Raw genomic sequence first — 27,098 nt, forward strand, 5'->3', positions numbered from 1 at the left:
AACTGTTTTTAAATTAAAATGGCCAAAAATTTATTTATAGAAAATATTGCAGATAATATTAATTTTTTCCTTTAGTTTGTAAGAAATAGTTACTTAAATTTTAAAAATGAATTTTAATTCTGTGTTTACTTTGACAAATAAACATTGAAGCTGCTGTGCCTTAGTACAGTGAATTGTCAGTATAACATTTTTTTTTTTTTTTTTTTTTTTTTTTTTTGAGGTGGTGTATAAGAATAACATTTGTCTAACTATCTTGTCATTTTTTGAATAAAATAAGTCTTTCCAACTAATATATTATTCTTAGTGAAGCAGTAACATTTCCCTGCAGTTTTCCTTACATAACTTTTGAGAAAAACCGTATGTGTATGTGTATTCATATCTTCGAAGTTCTTTGGCTTCTGCTTCCGGATGCCTATTTCCATCTCTCTTCAATAAAATTTGCATGCTTTGTGAGCATTATTGTAAGTGGAAATAATTTTCTTCTACTCTCGAAATTCTAGTTGATTGTAGCAAACCAAAAAATTCTGAATCTGTATTTTCTTGATTTTAGACTGGAAGCCTGGAACCATTCTTTGTGCAATTAGTTATGAGATTTCATATACTTGAACTTACAAGAATATCACAAACTTTTCTTACATTTCCAGGATTCTATTTTAAAAATGTCATAAAATAGAATATCCCCCCCCCTTAATGAATTAACAAACAAAAAAAAAATTGTGTAAAACTGTGAATTAGAAAGAAATAAACATATCTTGTTTCATGAGGAGGAAAGAATGTATATAAACTGCAAATAGTGCAATCCTAAATAAAATAATTATCATTGAAAAGAATACTTCTTAAATCTATGATGCAAATCATATTTTACCAGTACCTTGCATGCAAAAATGTAATGTGTAACAAATTATAATTAGGTAATACACTTCCATAGCAACTGCTTTGACAAGCATCAGGTTATCAAGGAAGCCTGCAGATCAATCAAATTATTGAAAATAACTGGGGATAGTGATGTCATTTTGATAGGGATAATTAAGACTAATCTTTATCTAACTTGTAAAAAATTAGCCATTCGTCTATTTGTGCCAGATTGGATTGAATTATTTTGTTAGGGTGATGAACATTAAAACTATCTATCTGTGTAAAAGGAAGTCATCATGGAGGACTTTCTGAAGAAAACTAGCCTGGATTTTCATTACACATGCAAAAAACTATGGAAGTCTCTTGCAGCTAGGTTATCTTGGGATGGGAATAGATTCAGGACAAATTGCCAGTATTTGGGAAAACCATTCTTAGTGACAGACATAATTGTATATAACCATTTCCATGCAATGAGGAAAATAAAAAGTCTTGAATAAATAAATTTTGTACAGTTTTCAATAAATTACCACCACATTTAAAATAACCAATATTAATTAATGAAAAAGAGTTGCATCTGATCAAAAGCTACTATGTAAAACTATTTAAATGCAATTTTAAAAATTGAAAGAAAGATAAATTTATTTTTTTTGCGACGAGAAGCTTTGTTTCATCCATCATACTTTTATGGACTAACAAATTACTACATGCTTCCTTCATTAGATAAATGTGTATATATAATTAATTACAAAGCTTTTGGAGCCAAGTAGAAAGATCTTTCTTCATCACTAAAATTATAATATTTTATTACCATTCTGTCTTTATGCTGCCAAAACAATCACATGAGATTTCGGATTACAACAGAAATATATGTGCTGAGTAAAATGTTTTTTTTTAAATTTTTTAAGACAATTTAAGTTAAAGTAAACTCATTTTAATGAAACCGAACTTTATGAACAGCTTGATGTAAACTAGATTTTTTAATTCAGTTCAATTTGTCAAATAAAATTAAAAATTTTAATTTAGTTTTGAAATCAACTCTAAAAACTAGCTCAACATTGAATGCATGTTTGCATGTTAAAGGTATGGTGATCAGTGTTTATTCCTGACCTTGAAAATAATATATGTTGTCCTTAACTATAAGATCTGAAAGAGATTTTAAATGAATTAATAATTTCTATATAAATATATTACATTGTTACTAATCTATCTGCAAAATCCAGATACAGTCAAACTCTGATTATTTGGCCATAAATTATTTTGACGTTCCATGAAAATTAATTCATACCACAAATAATAATTATTATTGTGATCATTAGTAAAAATAATTGCATCATTACTCTTCTATGTGTTTCATTTGATATATATCCCCTGCATTGCTTTGAAGGTGGATCACACTTCTCAGAATAGCAATTATCCTAATCCTTATTACAGCACTATTCAGCTTTCTTGGGAAAAAGACGTAGTTAATTCTACAAAGTACATGCTATCATTTTCTATAAAATCCATCATAACAAATGTCCTTTCTATTGTATAATTTTTTGTGCAACCTTTTAGTAGCCTGTTTATCATAATTGGCCTATCTTTATTCTGTTAATGATATTATTTTAGTAATATAAACTTAAAATCATACAATTATTTACTGATTTCAAGATGCAATAATTATGACTATCTTGCACTGCAGCAAGTTTGTAATGAGATGTTTCTTTTTGTTTATTAGCTACTTACTTAATTACCTTTCAAAATTTTTAAATAAAATTTTAGAAAAAGAAGCAAAATATGAAAAAGTAGAATTGTATATCTTTTCTAATAAATTAGCTTCTGTCTTCCTTCTCTTCTTTCTCGGTCGTAAAACAGACAAATGAAAGAGGTTCCCATCAACTAAATTATTGTATTATTAAGTTTTAAAAGTAGAGCAAAATGAAAATTTACTATATTTCATAGATTTCATAGGTAGGTTTTTCTCTGTATATTCCTATATGTGAGAAATAAATTATAGAATCTTATTGCTGCTACATTACAATAAAATTACTGAAATGTAGTTTGCTGAAACATACTTTCTTTTATTGCGATAAAAATTGCTGAAATGTGGTTCACTGAACCATACTTTCTTTTATTGCAATAAAACAGGAAAAACTTGCCTAAAAAATTATTTTGATAGATAAATTTTTAAACATTTTTCTGTAAAAATTATTTTTAAAGTTTTTTTTTGTAATTAAATTGCATGTAGAGAATTTGTTTAACAAGTTGAACAAAATTTTCTAAACTATAGATTATTTGTTAAACTGACATTTTACTGTACTTAGAATTTAGAACGATAACTAGTAGTAATCTGATTATGGGTTTTTGCTTCTTTATTTTATTAAATGGTTTTTAATTCTTTATTTTATTTATTATATTAATTTTATCTTTATTCACATTTTATAATTATTTATTATGTGGAATTTAATTTTTTATTTTATCTTTATTTTATTATGATATTTATTTATTTATTAATCATTTATATTATATGAATAAAATAAATAATTACAGTATCAAATTTTATAAATTATTTTAGCTATGTAATAATCAGATTTTGGGATGTATTAAAAGTTTTACTTTTTTTGAAAATGTTTATGTATGTTGCAACTTTCATTATAGCATGCTCATAGAAAATGTGATTGTCCATTTCAAATGAATACCATGCAATGCATTAGATTTTTATGAATAGAGTATCCAACACTGATAGCTCTCTATAAAAAAAACTTTCTTGAAAGTGCATGCTTGAATCTTGATGCAATTAATAAGACACATATTTCTCACAGTCATTTCTCTCCAGGAATGAAGAACAAAGATTTTATGAAAGTAAATTATATTTATTTTATTTAAAATTTCTTTAATATGTAAAGAAAATGTAAATATAAAATTTCAAAACCATTGTCTGAGAATAAAATTGTACTTACATTAATTTTATTTACTTAATAGTTTGGAAAAGAGTCTTCCCCCCATCCCAAAAGTTAAGTAATGGAATCTTAAGAATTTCATTCTTACTAATTCATTAGTCATATATTTCCTTATTGTTAATTACAGGTTGCATCTCTTGCAAAAAATCAAGCACTTGTTGATGTATTGTATGTATATATATATCAACAAGTATTATTCTATATTTCTTAAGAAATGACTGTGATTTAGTGTTTAATCATTATTGCAATGAAATTAGTAGTTTTATGCATCAAAAGCATGGTTTACAACATCAAATGAAGCATGGCTGTAGTGTCTGAATCAATGTTATGCTCACCTGTCTCAATTCGCTCTTTTTCCCAATGAGATTTTAAAAAAAGACTTGCTTGCTATATCTTAAAAACAATTTTTATTCATTTTTGAAAGAAATAAGGGAAAAAAATGCACTGCTCAAAACTGTGCTTTGTGATGAGATTTACTGGTACTTATATAATTTTTGTGTTTATTATGCAAATTTTAAAAGTGTTAGGGATTCTTTATGTAGAACACAAAAACTTGTAAAATAGCTACTTATTATTAAAATCTTATTCAGAATTAAAAGCAAAATAATATTTTCACCATTAATTTTGCATTGCATTTTATTACAGTTATTTCTATACCCTTATTATTGTTAATATAATTCTGATTATAGTTTTTGAAAGATTTTCATTGCTGTAAATTATTATCCTGCCATCAAACAAATTATTTTTTAGTATATAAAACTAAATTTCAGAATGGTGAAATATTACATAAACATTAATTTTTAATAATGTATTTTGGGTATGTATTTATAAAGATAAATTTCCTTCAAATTTATTATTAATATAAGAATTTACTGATTTCGATTTTAGTTTAAATAGTAATTTTTCTGCAACTTGACTGCTGCTTTCTTTCTTTCCCCTCTGTTGCAGTAATTGCATCTGTTATTAACCCTGCATCAATCTTTATGTAATTAAGTATTCAGTTTTAACATATAAGGAAAAACTTACATTTTTCTTTTCTTCTCTTAATAGCTTTAAAACGTTTGTTATTAAAATTTAAAGTTAAACATTTTCACATTATTTCTCTGATCAGTCAGTCTCTGCCAGTGCAGTTCATGTTTAGATTATTTCACTCTATCATAAATTACAAATTATCTAAAAATAATTCTGCTCCTCACTCTCTATGTTAAATTAATGAATGGCTCTTAGAAATAGATTTAAATGCTACTAAATGATGTCAGCATATTTTTTTATGACATATGAAAAATACAAGTGAATCACTCACAGAATCGTTGATATATACTTCATTTCTTTATTAACATAAATTCAGTCATTTTAGTTTTAACAGGAATCAACTCTTTCATTTAAGATTAATGAATAATCATTTTAACTGTTTAAAATCTAAGTTAAACAAGCTTGAAAATAATATCTATCATTTAATAATTTAATAATGCATTTTGAAGCATCGCTAGATTTCATATTTTAGTCCTCATTAGAAAATTTCCCATGACTTTTTTACCCTTATGCATTGAATTCTTCACCACAGTGACTCTGTATATTAATTTAAATACATAGACATGTACACTCACACATAATTCTATGGTTATTGAAAACATTTATTGGCAAATATATTTCAGGTTATTTTGAAAACTGCAATTAGTGCTTTTAATTAACGAAAGCACTACTTGATATAGTAGAAATGCTTCACAATAGTATATGCTTTGGGTAGTTTTGTTTCAACTGTGTTATTTTTTATTAAGTTTTCTTAATTTAAAAATTCTAAAGGATAATAGCTTCTTGCAGTTTTGAGGCTACTTTAATTTATACAAAAGTAATATTCAAAGCCTTTAACCTAAAATAATTTGTTTGTGGAAATTATAATCTAAAAAATTTATAACTTATGTAGTTCAATACATTGAATCAATTACTTGGAGAAAAATACATTTTCTTATGATGATACAAATAAACATACTGTATTCATTAAAAAATGTTTTAATGTGTCTACAAGTATATACAGCTAGGCAGGACTCTAGAATTCCACTATTGGTCATAAAACTTTTACTGAACATTTTCATTTTGTGTTAAAAACTTTTCTTAATCAAATTTTCTTAAACTTTTCTTAAGTTTTCAATTATTTCAAATCCTGAAATTAAATTACAATAGAAATTTTTTAGCATGTTTGTAACCATAGACAATAAAAATAGTGAATTGTTAAACTTATTGCATAAATATAAAATCATTTGCTAAATAATGATGTTTATCTATGTAACTGTAATAAATTTAAAATAGAAAAGACTTTTTTATTTACATTAAATTTTTTTATCTATTTAAAAAATTCTTTTTATTTTTTGTATATGCAACTTTTGACTAATTCCATTTTTTCCAAATTGGCAGTTGTGCTGCACTGATATTAGCTAAAATAAACTTTCCTCTTTTTAAATTAAAAAAAATACTTTTTTCTACTTCTTTCTTTATACAGCCAATGATAATACATAACTTTTACCTTTCTTATTAATTTTATGTTATTTTTCTCGACTTATTATTTTATTGTTCATATTTGCACCATTTCAGGAATATGCATTACATATTATCAGCTTTCATGTTTTTTTTAATAATTAAAACTGTAACTTTAATTCCTTTATGTTTGTAAAAATATGAATAGGGCAGTCAGTTTTTCTCTAAAAAACAAAAGGAAATTTAATATTTTTAATATTAAGTGTAAGTTCCAGTTAATCTCATCCACTTAAATTACTTTAACATTATCGACATATAAATGTTTTACAGAAAAATCTCTTAGTGTGTCAGTCTTAATAATAATAATCATTACTTTTATTTTAAATTATTTTATGTATCAAATAATTTAGAAGAGCTGTTTTCTGTTACATAAGGATTGAAATTCTGTCTGTTATTTACAAGTTTTAATGAAAAAGACTTAAAAAAGTAGCCTGTTTATAGGGGGGAGGAAAAAGTAAAATATAAATTTATTCTAGTAAATAAACGTTTAAAAATAATTGAAAATATCTATTTTGTATTTTCCTATTTCTTTTTTAACTAAAAATGGGAATGGATTCCATAATATACAAACATATGCTTTTTTTTTTTGTTTGTAAATCTCATAAGTCATTTATTAATTATTGAATTTATTTTTAAATTTTAGCAGTGCTTACAAATTTATAAAAGTATGCTTCTATAATTACTTAATGTTTCATTTAAAACTTGTAAATGTAATCTTGATTTCAATTTTTGTATATTTATAAAAGGAATATATTTTTTTCCTTTTGCAATCTCGTGGCTTTGATTAGTTTTATTTATTTTCTTTTTTTTCCAATCCAAAATGAAAAAGCAGCCCTTAGTGGATTTAATGGTATTTGTAAAAATAACAGTTCTCTTCCCTTTAAATGTTCTTATCTTTGTTTGTGACTCACTGTAGCATGATGGTCAAAGTGATGCCTTTAAGAATACCTTGAAGTATATGAATATGACCTTCACTTCACTATTCTCACTTGAATGTTTGCTCAAGATCGTGGCATATGGAGCCCGGGTAAGGAGGGGACACTTAAGTTATTCTTTAGCCCTTTGAATTAACTGCTGGATTTTCTTTCTACACTGAAAATTAAGTAGAGCACTTACACAGCCGATAGTTTTCTTTTTTCTTATATATATTTCAAATATTTTCAAATATAAGGTTGCCATCTTTTATTAATAAACATGGAAAATCAGTTTTTAATGCCTATGGAAGGAAAAAAGTTTGCTTGCACACTAATATCAAATTTAAAGTCTGTCTTGAATTGATGCTGATTACGTAAAAAATTTTGCACATATTGCAGGAGACAAGCAGAAGGTCATTTTTCTAAAAGGAGGTAGCAAAATTGTAATTAATAATAGAATCTAATAAAACAATAAAAAATACACAACATTTTTTTAATTCAAAGACGAATGTTGTTATATGTTCAGCCTAGCCAATATTTATCACTCAAATGATAGCTAGGGGTAATTGCTTCCAACTATGGTGCCATTCTAGACTTTTAGTCTTAACTTAATGAGTTGCTTCTGTTAAAATCCTGTTTCAGTTTATAATGATAATAAATACAAGATACAAATTCAACAAGATATAAATTTCACTACAAAAATCATAGAAGTTTAAGGCCAGAGGTATGCATTTACTTATAGCTGTTCCTTAGAATCGAAAAAAAAAAGAGAAAGCTGATATTACTTTATGGTTATTAGTTATGTTTATTTAAGATTGATTACACCTTTCCAGGACATATGAGACTTTGATTTTAAACTACAGTGAAACTTTGGTTTACAAATTTAATTCATCCTGAAGACCATTCATCATTTCAAATATTCGTAAAGCAAAATTATTTTTTGGAACTAATTAATGTAAAAGGAAGTAATCCATTAGTGGACCGCAGATGATCAATTATTTAAAACTTACAGCAGTACATTGCATTTAAGTTTATAACACAAAAATAATAAAAATCATTAAATCTAAGAAATAAATAAAGAGATGTTATTTTTTGGGTGAAAAGTGTCTCTTTTCTTAAAAATGTAAGGTAATTGTATTTCTGAGGCATCTTCTTATATGTTTTCTTTATCTCTTGGCACCCTTCGACTTTGCTTAAAACTCACTGAGCTTCCATTTCATTCATAATTTATCTAATGAGTTTTGCTTTTATCTATGGGTTAAAATGCTTCTAAAATAAGAACATGGTATTGTCATTGAAAATGCTTCTTACTGCTTCATCAAGTGACACAATTTCATGAAAATTTACTCTATTTTGCAGAAATTTGAGTGGCTGTAGAACTTAAGTTTGTCTTCTCTTCTTTCCTCTTCCTTTGAAAACATTCTACCACAGTTGCCTTTTGTGGTTTGCTTCTGAAGTTGTTTCAATTCATTCTTGCTGAATTCATACATGATCCTTTAGCAACTCCTGCATGTCTGATTTATTAAATTCCAAATGCATGGTTTTATCTAGAGACACAATATCACAGATAACCAAAAAAAAATTGTCAAATTATCTGCCAGTTATGTATTATCTGCCTGTGATCCACTCTGACCATGATTTTTCTAGGCCTAAATCATAATTCTGGAAGTCACTTGCTGTCAGGCTTTGTTAATGAGAGTTAAGAAATGAAAAATATTAAAGTAATGTTTCTGGAAGTCCCTGAGTATAATGTCAAGAGTGCACCTAGTACCTTTGAAAATCGTTTACTGCTGACTTGAGTGCTTATATAACTTGAGATACCGTTCGTAATCCGAAATGTTCATCACCCAATTTATTCGCGATCTGAGGCATTCGTGATCTAAATCTCCGCCATATCAACGCTGTACAGTAATGAGTGGTTTTTACGAAATTATTAATAGTACATCCTGTTTATTTAATTGTTTGTATACATATTATATTGAATAAATATTCATCAATAAATACGAAATAAAACAAAGTTTCATGTTTAGGTATTCATTTCCTAAACATTAATTGCCTGTTCTTCAACTATTCCTTCAAACATTTATCTCATGCAGGCATGACAAGTAGAAAAAGGATTAATGTTTTTTAAAGCTTATATCGAAATTAAGTTTGGAATCAATTTATATATGAATTCTGAAGCAACCCTGTGCTTAATATTTACAATATACTTCACTGTGTTATTTACAGTATATTGACTTAATAGTTGTTTAAAAGTAATGCCATTAACTATGAGATGTAAATTTAATTTAAATTAGTTGGCAACCTTATTTCAAAGTATTTCTTTAAAGAAGATTCATTATCCCTACAGTTTTTACGCCCATCAAATTATTAAATGAAAAATACTAGTGGACTCCTGAGATCTGTCTGATGTTTTTTGTTGCATTTCTTTATGCAACTCATATGGAATTTTAAACATTATTCATAAAATTAAGCTATTCAGATTCACCTAGTTCAGATTTTGCTTAGAATGAGCCCATAATAACTTGATGTAATTTTTAAATTTTGAAAATTTAAATTATGTTTTTTAATTTTAAGTTTCTTGTATGTAAAAAATTTATTCTTTTTTTTTAATAATTCTTAAGCTGTTCTTTTCTCTTTACAACTTTTTTATCATCTTCTTTTTATTTTTAATTTACTTAAAGAACTTGAATTTTTAGCAAAAGCATATATTATTCAAAGTTAAATTTCTATATATTTATAGTATCATAGTTTTGGGCAACTAAGTGTTTTCAAAGGAAAAATTATGTTTGTCACATTTGTTTATTAAAAATGTATGGATAAAACAAGTTGATAGGTCCTCTAAACTCATTACACTAATGTATTGCCTTTTTTAAGATTTTAATTTAATTTTTTTCATTAAATTTTTTCTAGCTCTTTCTTCAAAGGGATAAAGTATATTTTTTTCATGTTAAATCTCTTTTTTATAATAAAATCTCTTTAAACTTGGGCAGTGTATCGGTTTGATTGGAGGTAGTTTAAAATATTATGTTATTAATTAATATTTTTGTAAAATAATAACCATAACAGGGTAAAATTCATAATGTTCTCTACACCTCCAGTCCAGCCCCTCTTCCACCTTGAATAATCAGAGAGCAATTTCTATATATTTATAGTATCATAGTTTTGGGCAACTAAGTGTTTTCAAAGGAAAAATTATGTTTGTCACATTTGTTTATTAAAAATGTATGGATAAAACAAGTTGATAGGTCCTCTAAACTCATTACACTAATGTATTGCCTTTTTTAAGATTTTAATTTAATTTTTTTCATTAAATTTTTTCTAGCTCTTTCTTCAAAGGGATAAAGTATATTTTTTTCATGTTAAATCTCTTTTTTATAATAAAATCTCTTTAAACTTGGGCAGTGTATCGGTTTGATTGGAGGTAGTTTAAAATATTATGTTATTAATTAATATTTTTGTAAAATAATAACCATAACAGGGTAAAATTCATAATGTTCTCTACACCTCCAGTCCAGCCCCTCTTCCACCTTGAATAATCAGAGAGCAATTTTGCTGCATGTGTTATGCATATTGAAAATTGAATGATGGAAGTCAATTCTCTGTGCTGCTAGCATCTTGTTTAGCAGCATTTTAAAAGCATATAGAATTGTGTTGATTCCTTTTTCTGCATCATTGTTTCAGTGATCGCTCTATCTTGTGCCATGACACACCAGCTTTAAATGCACTGTGATTTTAATTCAGCCCTTTCCAGCTTCTAAAATTCATAACAACTCATTTTAAAAACATTTTGTTAGACTTTTCAATTTTTAAAACTGGATTTAAAATTCACTATATATCAATTTCTCGATATGATAAAGATTCGTCTAAAAGATATTTTGTGTAAAAATCTCACATCAGCAAAATTTTCTGCTCCCCCCCCCAAAAAATCACATTTTGATATTCTGAATTTACAGAGATTTTTGGCAAGATATTTCTTGTGTAAATTTTTTTATATATTTCTTATATAATTTGTATAGCAAGAACTTTTACAAAATAATATGTTTTTTACCAATTTTCCTTGCATATTGCAATTTTAAATTCATATTTCTGTAAATAAACAAAACAAATATATGTAATGAATATACACATAAATTTTGAGGTGATAACATTATTCAAATTGGAAAATTTTTATAATTATGTTTCTTGACAATTTTTAAAAATATGAAATGCTGGAAAGGGCAATTTTTATGAAAATTTTAGAATAAATCTGTTAAGAAAGTCTGCATATATCTTGTTGCTGTGTGAAAAAATATAGGTAACTAAGTTTCAAGTTGCATTAGATCTTGCTTACCTACCTCCTGTTTAATATTATATTTGGCCCCTTGCCTGCTGTCATTCATATGCATGTCATGCATCTCTGCCCACACTAAAGCCGAGCAAGCACTTGCGATCTGGGGCACTTTCCACATATAAATATAAAAAATAACGCATGATTTAAATTAGTTGTCATCTCAGTTTGTGGAAATGAAAAGCATGAATTTATTACTTTAACATGAATGCACTTTTCAAATATTTTGGTAAATAGTAAAAGAAGTGTTTGAAATTAGTAAGTTGTATTTTTAATGTATGGAAAGTAATATAAGTTCTTTATCCAACTGGTCTGTTGGTAATCACAATCCCTTTTTGTTTTTAAATAAGTTACTTAACTACTTTATGAACTGTATTCCAGTTGGTGATTAGGTTGCAAAAATATAGTTGCTTGGTTTTATGTGTCTGCAGTTTTGACCTTATCCCATCTGATATCAATATTTTGTCAATTTCTGTTCCTCCTGCTATCCTATTCTATTATTTTTTTTTCTCTTTTCTTCCCACACCCTTCCTGCGCCTGTAGTACCACACAGCAAGCAATTTGTACTTAGACTGTTTAGGCTACTTGAACGTGATATTCACATCAGTGTTCCTGCTAGAATGTATTTTGAAGCTAGCTGCTTACGGATGCAAGGTTTGAAGATTTCCTGTAACTATATATAATAGCAGACTTAAAAATATTTTTCAAAAAAATGAATGAGTTGTCATTTTCTTCAAACTGTAGAACTTTTTAATTTTCTTTTAATATATGTGAAAATTAATTGCAGAAATGTCTTTTTCTCTCTATGATTTCTTTTAATATGGTTAATAATCATGTCAAAATACAGTTTAGTTAAAGTGACAACTCTGCTTTAAATTAGAAATATATCTTCTTTTATAAATTATTCTGCAACTTAACTAACTATAATACTTCAAGCAAAATCAAGGTTTCTTCTGATAATTTGAACTGTAAATGAAATTTAGCTGACATTTTCTATCATACCTCTTCTCTAATTATTTTATTCCATGTTATTTACTGAATTTAAAAATTTGCACATTCAATCATTTAGATTCTTAATCTGCTTCAGTAGCAGTAATGAACTGGGCAATGTTCACTTAAAAATGCATGTAATTTGAATTTTTATAATTAGAAAAATTCATCTTTACTTGATGTGTATTCCAAATGGGGAGGGTGAATGCATTTCAAGAAACAAATGGTTTTTCTTTAAAAGCAAATTACTTAACTAAGAATAATTTATTTCTAAGGAGGTTGTGTTGCTTGGTAACTAGCATGCATTTGGATCATTTTATTTGCATTAAATATAAAGTTGGGTTTTGCTAATTATTATTATTATTATTCAGCCCTATTATATGTTTAAATCAATTGTTAATATTGTATTAAACACATCAATGTTCTCTATTTATCAAAATTGGTGTTATTTCCTTTTATTTATTAGTTTACTATTTTTGCACAAAATGCTGAAGTTGAGCATATCAAATTAAAAGCATTTAATATTGCTACTTGGGGGTTGCTGCATATCCAGATTAAGAAAAACTTAATATTAATGTAATTTGATGAAATATTAAGAACGTAATTTTAATGCTTAGGAATTTTAAGCTTGGACCTTTTTTGAACATTTTATATGACTTAATGATTAATTAAAAAGGAATTTAATGAGTTTTTGTGACAATTTTCTTATTTTTTACATCAAAGAATGTTTTCTTGTTAAATTTATTTGGTAGGAGCTAACTAGTTATTTAGTTAATTAATTAATTCATTTAATAGCAGCTTTCATGCCTTTTAATTTATAATAACTAAAATTTCTTCATTTCATTAATGGTTAGGAAAATTAAACAATCATTTACAAAAGTGTTTAATTTAAGATTCATGAATCATCTTTAAATGTAAGTTGATTATTTGTATTCAAAGCAAAATTACTTTAATCTTTTTGAATAGTTAAGTTACTGAAGACATGCATTAAAGTGTCATCCGAATATAGCATAATCTGAGTTAAACTTGATTTGAAAATGACTACTTTTATTTAATGGCAGGTAATAGCCTTTTTAGGTTTTGGCCACTACTAAGGCCAGAAGTGGTGATCATTTTATTATGGAAGCACCTAATTGGTAGCCATCATTACCTGCCATGAAGGCACAGATAATTTACATCCATACCTTCTCCAGGATTCGAACCCGGGTCCTTTGGTAAGGCAGTCAGAGCCACTAACCACTTTCCCATATGGGAGGGTGAAAATAAATATGCATTCAAAATATTCTTCTGATCCAAAATTAACTCAAATACAGAACAAAGTTGAAGTAACTTTTTGAATAGAGAAAAATACATTTAACTCAATTAAAAAATTTTACGCTGGGTATGGAATTTAAGTTTCAGTTTCCAGTATTTTTCAATCTGATGCCTTCTGACTTTCCTGTTTTCCTTGAATTTAAATATTGAGGTGTTGTTCCTACATGTTCCGATATTACTTTAAGGATGTGATACTATAGAAAACTTCTTATAAAATGTAGATTTAAAAATTGTCATTTATTATAATTATTTTTCTAAATTCAGTTATTCTAGTCTTATTTTCTGTGTTAAAGAAATACTTATAAAAATATTTTTATAAACTCTTTACTTAAAATTTATCTGCTAAAAATTTTATTGCTGCTGTACTACTATTTTACATATTTTATTTATTCTTAAAAATAATTAATCATTCATTTGCATTAATAAGCAATTAGTATAACTTTAATTTTTCCTTTTTTGCTTAGTATTGCCTTCAAATGTTTTGCCACGGTTAATTAAGCAGTTAACATTTAAGTTAGTATTTTTACCATAGCATTGTAATGTGTGTATATATATATATACATACATATATTATTTATGTGTGTGTGCATATATATATGCACACATAAATAAATATTTATTATTAATTTTGAAATATGTATTTTTAAAATGTAACTAAAATAAAAGTATAATGTTCCTCCTCTAAAGAGAAAAAAAGTTAAAATTTTGCTTTTTTTTATTATTATTATTTCTGATTTTTGTTTGTTATTTTTTCTGTTGTAAATATGTACAGTATAACTTAAATTTGGACAATGAAAGATGGAAGAGTAATAAAGAAATACCTAGAATTCAATTAATGAATTCTGTGCTTGTTAGTAACTAAGTCCTGGAATGTATTTAAAGTTATGAATTTAGTGATTGTTGGCAAATAATTAAGTAGTAATATTGTTAGAATACTCATTTTATTTACATATGAAAATTATTTTTAAAGTGTGAATTTAGATGAAGATATAAATGCTTTTCAAGAAATAAAAAGTTACTCATATTCAAGAGTTAAAAATTTATTTTATTTTATTTATTTATTTAGCTCGCATAATTCAAAGAATTTTGATTATTTGTCATTTAATATTATTTTTTCTAGTATTCAATTAATATTTATAATTTGTTCCACGTTTGAATGATGTTAATAAATACGAAAATTTGCACTTTGTATAAAATTATTTTCTTCTTCTAACTTTTTTAAATCAAATAATTAATGTTTTTATTATTATTTGCTAAATTAGAGTCATTTTTTTAACTATAAATAGTTTCCTATACAGTTGTTGAATAGTTGAATCATTTTAGTAAATTTCAGTTAATATATTCCCTATATCTCTATTCTGTATTCATTCCAATGTCAATCTAATTAATAAAAAAAAATTCATTTCAAATTATTATAAATTAATCACCTTTTATTTTAATCTACCTTGCTTTTCATTAGTTTGAAAAAAGCAGCTAAAATAATAAAATACCTCGAAGGGGTTGTATGTTCCATTTTAATTTAATTATTACTCTAATTTTATTTCTGATACTTACATCACTTTGCATGAATAAATGGTAGACAAATTATCATGCATACAGTATATATTAAGATATTTATTATTTGTGTTTTACATAAATGTATTTAAGTAATTACCATAAAATGTCTGTTCTTATTAGAATGAAAAAATAACTTAAGCTAGTTCATTATTGTTTCTTTGCAAACATAAATTTTTATTCCCTTGAAATATTCTAGAAAACTTAAATGATGTTGAAATCTAATTTTTTATGTTTGTTTATTAATGAAATGCCATCAAAACAATGTGAAGGCATGCTTCTTGAAAATTCATCATATGATATGCTAAATAGTCACTAAATCCTATGTACTTCGACAAATCCACTTATTTGCATTAAACTTTCAGTATCCAAGTTCTTCTTCCTCTTATTTGTGATCCTGAGGTATTAATAAGTAGAAAAAGATCTCGCTATAAACATCTTTTCTTGTGAATGCATCTTTTGGTTTTGCCATATGCATAGCTAGCAGAGTTTAGGTAAAGTCTGGCAAGAATGTTGTTCTGTTTCTTATTACTCTGCTAAGCTATTTTTTATATGAACACTTGAAACCTTTTGAATGGGCAATTGTAATCTTTCCTAAATCTCGCAGCTTATCATGCAATTAGAAACTCGCCATCCATTCAAAGCCATGATAGTCTTTTGCCTATGCTCATCATAAAGGATACAAATCAGTAATGAGTAATTGATTGTAATTTTATGAGTTACTTGTTGACAACATTGCCTCTTTATTGTATCAGTTGACAACTTTGCATCATTTCTTCGATACCCTGGAGAGTCCAAGAGAGGCTTCTTTGTATTAAACAGCTATACTGTGTTACCTGTAAAGTTTGGTAAAATAATTTATATTAACCAATTGAAGAAACTAATGTTGTGTAATAAAATTTTTTGAATTTTTCGAGAAACACTTTATATAGAATTATTTTTTGTATCATTGCATATGGAACACTTGCTCAAAGATTTTTGTCAACGAACTAGTATTTGGGAAGAAAAAAAAAAATGTTCCATGGAAGTTAGTGATCGTTCTCTCAATCACTACTCTGCATTTGTATTTTCTAACACAGGGCATTTTCCAGCCCCCCCCCCAAAAAAAAAGTAGAAGGAGAAATTCAGCCTGACACTGTGATCACCTTCTACACTGTAGAAACTAATACAAAATTTAGTACTCTTTATTTTTATTTTTCAGTCTTAGGTCAGTCAATCTAAAGCCAATTTTATAAGATTTCACAATTAAGAGTAAATACTGATTTTAAGCGTTTGTAAATAATATGATGGATATAAGGAAAATCATTGAAGGTAAGTTTTTTTTATATCTTACTACTATTTGTAGCTTTTTTTGTTCTTGCTATTGTTGTTTTACTAAATGGCTGAACATAAGCAACTTACTATTTGTAACTAGTAATTACAAATTAAATTTGCAACCAATTGCATAGTTATTGGAAATTGCTATTTAATAAATAGTACTGTTTAATAAATTAATATTATAAAATAATTGCTATTTGATAAATAGTAACTGCAAATTGCTATTTATAATTAAGGTATAAGAAAACTCAGATGTTTCCTAGAATCACCCAAAACATCTATCAATTATTTTTCAACAGAGTCTAGTTAAGACAGTCCGACGCCTTAAGTACCGCCTTCTTTCAGGGGCACCTAATGCTCGCTTTCTCGATTTTTGTGTAAGAAAAAGTACAGTCATGAGCCGTTTAGAGTCCACTAAGGACATGGACCTCGGATTTGGGCCTTGTAGGCCTAAGCAATAATCAGATCTTCTTGTTTGATACGTTACTAAAAATCTGTTTATATTAACATGTAGGCTGTTATGATTTATAAGAAATTAGTTATTAGTTTAAGTGAGAGACTAATTCCAGAGCTTAGTAATTTTGGCGGTTCACTACATGAAAAATTATACCAACGAGGTTAATATACACAAGGGGAGAGAGAAATGGGGTGCAGGGATGTTTATTAAATTTATCTTTAAGGTACTAGCCCTTTCTGTAAATGTAACAAGAAATTAGTTCCTTCCGCCAGTGCATTACAATAAAGTATTTTTTTTTCTTTTTTAATATATTATTATTATTATCATCATGAACAGATGAATGTTTTGAAGAATTTTTCTTCAATGTTTCCACTAAATAAAATTTTAGATGTAAATTAGGAAACGCATTTTGAAGCAGTAAGACTGATTTCGCTTTAATTGGCCACCAAGTTGCGTTATTTTTATCATGTATCAAACTCTATTTAACTTCAATTAAAAATTAATGCATAAACATAATTTGGCATTCTTTTGGGGGACGCGTTTGTTGTGTTAATTTCAACAGAATTCTGAAGGATTTCGTTATGAAGTTAGAGAATCTATCCTTGTTGGTTCGCTTCGTGTATAATCAAGCCAAGGTGTAGGAAAAGAAATATGCTAAAATGCACCAAAGTTTGTGTGGTAAAGAAAAGTACCGTTCCGCTTTTATTTGAGAGTATTATTTGTTGAACCAAATCTTCCATTGCTTTATTATTAAAAATTACATTATCAGATCTTATTAAGTTCCTATTTCTCTGTTTAAAATTAACTCAAGTTCCCTTAAAATAGAAAAATGCGTTATTTCTTCATTACATTCTCTAAACATTGCTGTGATCATCGCCAGTCATTTGAATTTCAATAGCCGCTGACAAAATTTTAATATACGTATCTTTTCGTATTACGAATTCTTCAACTGTGAGTGCGATATGAATATTATCTGTATCATGTTTATATTACCTATGGCTAATGCTTTATAATCAAGAAATCTAAATATACCGCGCTGAACGCTGACAAATGATCATTTAAATAGCCTATATATGTTAAGTTGTATAGAAAGTTATTTCAGGAAAGAAGAATCGATATTGGAGAGGAAGTTCTAGAACCAATTTAAGAAAACATAGGATTCTGTTTATTTCCCTTCCCCCACACTTCAACAATATGCTTATTGATACATACGAGTCAGGACCGGAATGAGACTTTCAAAGGTCTTAAAAGTTAAATTAAATTCTGAACATTACACCATTTATAAGCTGTCTAAGTTTTCATGGATTCATTGATGATCTTGGACAGTTTAGTTTATGGAATCTCCGCTCTTTTCATGAACTATGGCTGTGATCTAGTGACATTATTATTATTATTTGGCATAAAAAATACACTGGCCAATGAATTAGGAACCCGAAGATCAATATTTTATTGAACCACCTTTTGCACGGATAACTGCTCTGATTCGTTTGGGCATCGAGTCTACATGCTTCTGGAATGCATTTACGTCCAGAGAATATCATACATTGGCATTGCAGCTTTTTAGATCTTGTAAATTAGATGGAAGAGGAGAGTGCTATCGGATGCGTCTTTCCACCATATATATTTTCTATGGGGTTAAGATCCGGGCTATGCGGTGGCCAGGGAAGGTGTTGGAAGTCAGATTAATGTTCACCGAACCAATTATGAACACTTCTGTCACGATGTGTAGCTGCATTATCGTCTATGAAGTATCCGTCGCCTTCAGGGTAAAAACGCAACATTGCTGGGTGCACTTAATTTGCCAGTATATCTAGGTATCTTATGGTTGTTTGTTTACCCTCGAGGAAGACCAGGCACCACTTCCATGCCAGCAGAACATGCCCCATATCATGATACTCCCACCAGACCCTTGCACAGTGCGAGTAAGGCAAGATGGATTCATGGCTTCATTCATGGGGTTCTCGCCAAATTCGGCGTCTTCCATCAGTGCAAAATAAGGTGTAAAGTGATTTATCCGACCACATGACTCGTTTCCAATCCTCAGATGTCCAGTATCTTCTTTCCCGACACCATTGCAAACGAATTCTTACATGTCAAGCAGAAATAATTTTCTCACAGTCACCCGACTATACATTCCTATCCTCTGCAATTCTCTGTTCATGGTTCGAGCTGAAATCTGTTGGGAAGAGCCTTGGTTGACGATCTGCGTCCGTTGAAGCACAATAGAAACCCTATTTTTCTGTACAATTCGTCGGAGACAACGCCGATCACTCTCTTGGAAAATTGCGCTCGAACCGCAGTACGTCTTCTAGAGAAGGACTGTGGGTTCTGATTCCAACTTTTGAAAATCTTTGATATGGCTGTTTTTGAGAACCCAGTGAGATTTTCTGTCTTCGAAATGGAGACCCCTGCTAAACAAGCACCAACAATAAGCCATTCATCGTAAAAAGCACTCTTACACCTCACTTATACTAGCATTCTAACCACGTGTAACCCACGTCATAAAAAAGAAAAAAATTGCATACTTCATCCCTAACACGTATTCAAATAAAAATCTCAAAGTTTTCTAATTTATTGGCCAGTTTATGTATAAAATAGTTTTTTATTCAGTAATTCTTGATTACGTAGCAGTTTTAAGATGTGAGAGTTTATTCATATTTTGGTTTATTTACGCGCAAAACTTTAAACTTAATGCGAAAAATGCATTAAAAAAAATCCAGAAATGCATAACTCTTGGCTTTCAGATGTGCGGATCACCGAAAGTGTATAGTATTTTTGTGTAGTAATGCCATATAATCGAAGATTTCGTCTTTTCTTTCATGCTGCTGTTAGAACTTTTCCTTGCCTGTAATCATTATCGCCATTATAATCAACAAAGAGCAAGAAGTTAAATAATTGAGATTTCTTAGTTTTTGTTCATTATCACTTAGCAAGGTAATTTGAGATAAATATAATTTCGCATTTTTTACACGAAAAGATCAATATTTCTAATCTTAAAGGAATTGTTATTGTTATGTTTTTAAGAACCTAATATAATACAATTATTTTATTGTTTTAATCTGTATTCATGTATATATCTGTACTTATATAGACAGAGATGAAGAGCTATACAGATAGATAAGTAGATAAACAGGAGGCAGATTTATAAATATGCAGATGCAGGTAAAATTAAAAATTTGATTAACGGTCTTTTAGAAACTGTTGTTGTTACCAATCTCACCTGTCTGATAAAAGTCAGCACAAACCCACGACACTCATCGTGGCGAGGAGTCATGTGCGCCTGTCGTTGGCAAACGCCTTGAGCACCATATAGGTGACAACCCGACTTTAGCTTAATTTTGTTCCCAGGTTTGAAAGAGAGCACCTTGGAGAAACGGATTTGAGAGTCTCCCAACCCTCTTCCCCTACCAGCAACCTCTCGAGAGGACTTTCGCCTCGCTGTAAATTTAGAAGGTTCTCATGCCGCACAGATATATACATTTACAAACATCCATGCCTTCTCCAGGATTCGAAGCCGAGCGCTTTGTTATCGCAGTCAGAGTCACTAACCACTATTCCAGTTGGCCGGGACTTTTAGAAACTAAACAAGTATAATCAATCCTGCAGAGCATTATCAATATAGATATTCTTCAATTAAGCAGCAATGAAAAATTTAATTCTTTTCTATGCTTCAGTTAGGTGAAATGGAAAAGGAAAATTGATACAATTTCACTTTCACTCGAACGTTTTTACAAAGAGGAAAAAGCAGCTAAATTAATTCAGGACGAATAAAGAGATAAGCCTAAACTGTCCTTAATATAAGATAAACACTGCAAATTACAAAATCGTTGACAGAGTAAAGGCTAAAATCGCCAAGTCATAATTCTTCTAGGGTCTGGAAAATAGATTTCGTGGAAACTTCTAGAATATTATTAAGTTGGCGATGAGTCACGACTCCATAGGGGACATTCAGCTTATATCTCAGATTTTTCTCTAACTATTTTTACACTTTCAACATTAATCGCCCCGAAATTAAAGGAATTAAACACAAATACAATGATCACAGATCAAAAGTTTCATGATACACAAAGTATCCCGATATGCAGTTATAAAAAATGCACAGAATAAACAAAGAAAATTATTAAATTTAAGCAATATACAACAGTAAAAAATATAAAAGCCGAAATTTAAACGAAAAAGCTCAAATATTTGCGTAAATTCAAGAATATACGTATGTGTGTATGCGTATAAGAAAAAAAAAAAAAAAAAAAAAATAAGTGATGCAAAATTCTAACTTTCAGTTCCAATGATCAATTAATTCTCCATTTTAATATGACTGTTTCCCTTTTCTGTTCTAAAAATAGTAAAGACTTATAATAAACCTCTTAAAACTGCATCATTTCAAAATTAACAATCATCATACGACTTTTACCTAAAGCTGTGTGGAAGGCACTTACATAACCGCTTAATAAGATTTCAGTCGGAACTGAAACCTTTTATTAATATCCAATCTAAACTGTTTGGGAATGATAACTTTTTTACGTCTCTTCTAGATCTTCTTTTTGAAGCATCATTCCTGCTTTTTCTTCCTATCCAGCTAACATGTTGCCGCTTACTTCTCTTTCATCAATCACGTAATCACAACATTATAAAAAGATGCAAATGTGATGAAGAAGAGTGCAGATGTGTATTTCATTTTAAAATGCGCCCTTCATGATATGTAATTAATTCCAAAATTTTGCTTCTCAAGAATGGTTTTATCCAGAAATAAAATACGTTAAAGCCGACCGACTTATTTCTTTCTATTTTAACCATCTACAATGTTGGCATGGTTGAAAGTATATTCATCTTCTCTTCGAAAATATTACATATATGTGTAATGATGTAAATGCTGGGGGCGTGTAGATTCGTGAATATATGGTTGCAATCAAATTTTGGACGTCTTGATCATTTAACACATTCCCTTCCCCCCCACACACACCTGAGAGTAACAATTCTAAAATTAATTACACATCATACGAGTAATAGCCAATTATGACAATACGATTGATGAAAGGGAAGTCTAAGATGAAAGTTTAGCTGAAAGGATTATGAGTTTTGTTTGTTTGGTTTTAAATGTTCCCATGGGCTGTAAATAAAATGTTCTTGTTCCAAACTGAAATCTTATTAGCTGAAGCTCTGATCTAAATGCCTGTATTATTAATGTTATCTAAGAATCATATGGCATGGACTAATTTTGAAATGACGCAGTTTAGATAGACTTATTAATAGGGGGGACCGGACAGTAATGTCGTTTCTGCGCATGTCAACAACATCATGCTAAGGGCAGAAGTGGAAGCAAATCCATGTCAAACACTCTTAACCAACCTTGGTCGACCATCCAAGAACATTTAAAGCAGAATGGAAAAATAAGCAAAGCAGGTGTTTGAGTCCCCCATAATCTGTCCGAAGAGAACAAAGCCAACCGATCCATCACATGCAACGTATTGCTTCAACGGCTCCATAGAGAACCTTTTTTTTATCATTTGATTACTGGAGACGAAAAATTGGTCCTATATGATAATCCAAAACGCAAAAGGCAGTTTTAGTACGGGTTACAAAGGGTTTACATCCCAAAAAGGCGCTTCTATGTATTTGGTGGAGTATTCGCGGAATTGTTCATTTTGAATTGCTGAAACCTGGACAAACTGTTAATGCAGATCTTTATTGTGAACAATTGGATCGAGTGAACCAATCTTTAATCGAAAAATATCCGGCGATTGTCAATAGAAAAGGCATCATTCTGCAACACGACAATGCAAGACCGCACTGTGCAAGACTGACACTGGAAAAAATGAATGAATTGGGATGTGTGGTGCTGCATCAACCACCATACTCGCCCTATATCGTACACTCGGATTTTCATTTATTCCGATCACTACAACATTTTCTTAGTGCCAAAAAATTTGAATGATGCTCAAAATGCCATCTTGAGATATTTTACTCAAAAACCAATTGATTTATATCGGTTCGGAAATTGAAAATCTTCACACTAGATGGCAAAAGGTTGTTGATAACGAGGGTGATTACATTATCGATTAAAAATGAAAACGTGTTAAAAATTTATTCGTGTGAATTTAATGTAAGAAAGCAACATTACTTTTCGGTCCCGCCTATTATAAGCATTTACTGTTTTTAAGGCACAAAGGAGATTTAGGCAAATTAAAATGGAGAGTTAAGGCAAGTTAAAATGTTGCTTTCTATGAAATCCATAGAAAACAGTATCAATAATTGTTCTTGGAAAGTCAGTAATAAACTAATCTCTTAGTTAATGCTTTTAGTTTAGGAAGGAAGGAAAATACAGAATATGCATAAGCAAAAAAACCACAAGCAGCCTTCGTCATTACTACCGAAATCCTTATCCTAAGCATATACTCAGACACCTTAGTTTATATATCGCACAAGTGTGAGGAAAAGGGGACCATCGGAAAACGCACGTGATCTCTTTAGTCGCACATTCTTCTCTTAAAGAATTCTGCTTTCGCATCTAATTGTGATAGCACGTGTTTATGTTATCTTGTATGTACACTGCGGGGGGGGGGAGGGGACAATTCTATATTTCTCGTTCTACTTGGCCGATTGACAAAATTCAAATTGTGTTTTTCATGTTTCGAAAGCGCGACTTGGGATATATATTAGATTTATATATAGCACTGTTCTAAAATAGGTATTGCGACATAAAATCTGACGTTTTCTGAAATAACATGCCAACTTTTTTCCATATTTCGATTCTACGACTCAAATTATGCCTAGATATTAAATTTTGTAAAATTTGGTGCGAAATTTAAAAATTTATCTTGGCGCATTTTTTTCAGTTTGCGCCAAGAATAACTCACTTGGCGAACTTCTTAATATATCGCAACCTATTTTCCTTTCCATTATGCCGGAGCGAGAAAAAAGGGGACCTCTTTCCTACCTTTTTGCATTGTCCATGAGCGAAAAATGTCACATCGTTCCTACTTTCAAATAATTTTAGTGCCTAAACCACATTTGATGTTTTATCGCTTTCAACAAATATGCTAAATTTTAAAATGCGCCAATATATAAATTCACGTATATCTTCAGAAATTTAGAATAAAAAACTAATTTTTTTGCAGGTATGCTTAGAAATACGTCTACTTTAAGATAATGGTAAAATTTTTATAGATTATAAAAAAAACGGGTAAATTTTATTTGGTTTGAACCTAAATTTCGAAACGTGAAAGGAAGAATCAATTAAGTTTAATAAAGAAGGAGAGATTAATAAATATATACCGAACTCAATTAATATTGAGGAAATAAAATTTTAAGAGGTAATTTTTTTAAAAACTACTCGTGCGATTTTTACAAAACTTATCAGTTTTCCATAATTTGAGTCGTAGAATGGAAATATGGAAAAAAAATTGGCATGGTTTTTCAGAAAAGTCCGATTTTGTGTCAGAATACCTGTATTAGAACAATGCTATATCTAAATCTAATACATATTCTGATCCGCGCTTTCGAAAAATGAAAAACGCAAGTTGAATTTCGTCAATCGTCGCAGTAGAACGAGAGATGTAGAACTGTCCCCCTCCCTTTTTTTTCGCAGTGTACGTATATTTACATTGCTGGCCACCCAAATTGCAACACCAAGAAAGACAAGAGATATCACAACAAAATTTATTTAGTAGATAACATGTTGACCAAGTATCAAATGATTACATTTATAGACTTCTGTGAAGTATGGTTCCTTCCAGAATCAGTAGCCAGAGTAGCTGCCATTGTTGGAGATCACCGCTGCTACATGCCTCGGCATTGATTCAAAGAGACTTTGGATGTGTTCTTGGGGTAGAGCAGACCAAGCAGTTTCCACACGTTTCCAAAGTTGATCTGGTGTGGCAGCTTGGGATGTAATCTGGGTCAATCGTTCAGCAACCATGGACCACATGTTTCCTATCGGCGAAAGATCCGGAGAACCAGGCGGCCAGGGAAGCAATTCAATCTGGCGATTGACGAAAAACCCTTGGACAATGCGTGCCACGTGTGGTCGCGCATTATCCTGTTGAAATATGGCTGTGGGCAAGTCCGGAAGTTAAGGAAGGACAACTGGCTCCAACACCTCGGAGATGTAGCGCTGGCTGTTTAAAGTACTGGCAATGCGTATTAGAGGAGTGCGAAAGTGATATCCAATACCGCCCCAGACCATAATACCCGGTGCAGGACCAGTGTGGCGGTGCATAACGCAGCTGTTCCACATCGTCTCTCCACGGTGTCTCCAGACTCGAATCCGACACGTGGTGTTGCAGACAGAAGCGTGACTCGTCCATAAAGACAATTTCATTCCATTCTGCCGTCTACATCCTTCTTTCATCGGACGTCTGTAGTTCTCCGTCAAGGGTAGACGAAGCAATGGACGTCTTGCGGACAGACCATTCTGCTGTAAACGGCGTCGAATGGTACGCGCAGACACTGGATGATGCGTTACAGACTGAATGTGCTGTGCTATGATTCGTGATGTGACTGAGCGAAACGTCACTGCCATGCGCACAATGTTTCTTTCATCACGTGAAGTGGTGCATTAAGGTGGATGCGATCGAACACGTCGGTCCGTCGTAACCTCCTGCATCCACATATCCGTATTACATTTGTTTGGTTTCGTCCAACACGACTACCGATTTCCCTGAAAGGTAATCCACACTCTCGGTAGGCCACTATCCTTCCTCTGTCGAACTCGGATACTTGATCAAACGATGATCGCTGTTTACTACAAGGGATTATTGATCGTGTTTTTTTTTTTTTTTTTTTTTTTTTTTTTTTACCACAAGAAAAACACAATTGCCGAACTTGAAATCGTCGAAAACTCCAAGCCTTAAATAGCGCTTTGAAGTGGCGCGTGATGTGCGTCTGCGCTGAAATTCTAATCATTTACATATCTCACCTCCGCTAATGCATGTTGTAAATTTCATGTTATTTGCATGCTTCCTTCAGGGTGTTGCATTTACGGTGGCGGCCAGCAATGTATATTATTTTCGTTATGCTATCTCGTATAATATTGAATTTTATGATTTTATTTAATGAATGTTTTATTAAAGAGCTTGTAAGAGTAACGAAACGCATTTGCTTTTAAGTTACTTTATTTAGTTCTTTCTTAAACAGTAGGATCTTATAATGAGATCGGTTTCTATATTCAGAATTATTTAGTTACTACTAATAATAGGCATCAGTATTTTCATCTCATGATAGTGTTAAAATGCTTTTATGGTACATTCGGATTGCAAATAACTGATCATTATTTAATATAAATAAAAAAAATATCAAATCAAAATGTGTATTATATAGATGTTATATAATGAATGTTATATAGCGGCTTCTTGAAACTGCATAAAAACGAAACCGTACCACACGAAAACTATTTCACATGTAAAACAAAAGAAGCTGCGTAATTTTGTTTCCCTTTCCTGCGAGAACGTTTTTAAGTCGTTAGTGAGAAGGGTCATTAGTGATAATTTGCATTGATGACAAAGGGGTTTCTAAGCTTTTATTGTAAAATCAAATAATGAAATTTTGAATGGTGTCAGAAGCTCTGCAGAATTGAAAGAGGGGCATAAGGACCTTCCATAATTCATTAAATGTCCTAGTGAGAGTGCCGTGGGAAAGTTGCGGTATTATTGTGTCATGTCAAATGTTTCTGTAAACAAGGTTAGGCTATATATGGCTAAGGAAGATTATAAGGTTATGTATCGCTAAGGAAAGAGAAGTCTTCGTGAAGGGCTTTCTAAGGAAAACTGTCTCGTATTCACATATTACATGGAGGAAACATTAAAAACAAACAACGCAACTACTTCGTTCGCCTGGGTTCGAACCCGAATCAGCATTCAGCCGTCTTAACTACCCGGCCACTGATGAAGCTTTTCTAAACT

General features: G+C 29.9%; 1 protein-coding gene across 1 annotated transcript in view; it reads left to right on the plus strand.

The window, feature by feature from the left end:
- Positions 1-27,098, plus strand: part of LOC118203144 (voltage-dependent calcium channel type A subunit alpha-1-like) — a 381,721-nt gene that overhangs the window by 172,941 nt on the left and 181,682 nt on the right. Inside the window, exon 29 of the mRNA XM_035375404.2 lies at positions 7,243-7,353. Within this exon, the coding sequence (XP_035231295.1) occupies positions 7,243-7,353 (111 nt within the window). The remainder of the gene's footprint in view (positions 1-7,242; positions 7,354-27,098) is intronic.

This window comes from Stegodyphus dumicola, chromosome 12, assembly GCF_044657685.1.
Source record: "Stegodyphus dumicola isolate Sdum_Otavi_A_Nest chromosome 12, ASM4465768v1".
NCBI lineage: Eukaryota > Metazoa > Arthropoda > Arachnida > Araneae > Eresidae > Stegodyphus > Stegodyphus dumicola.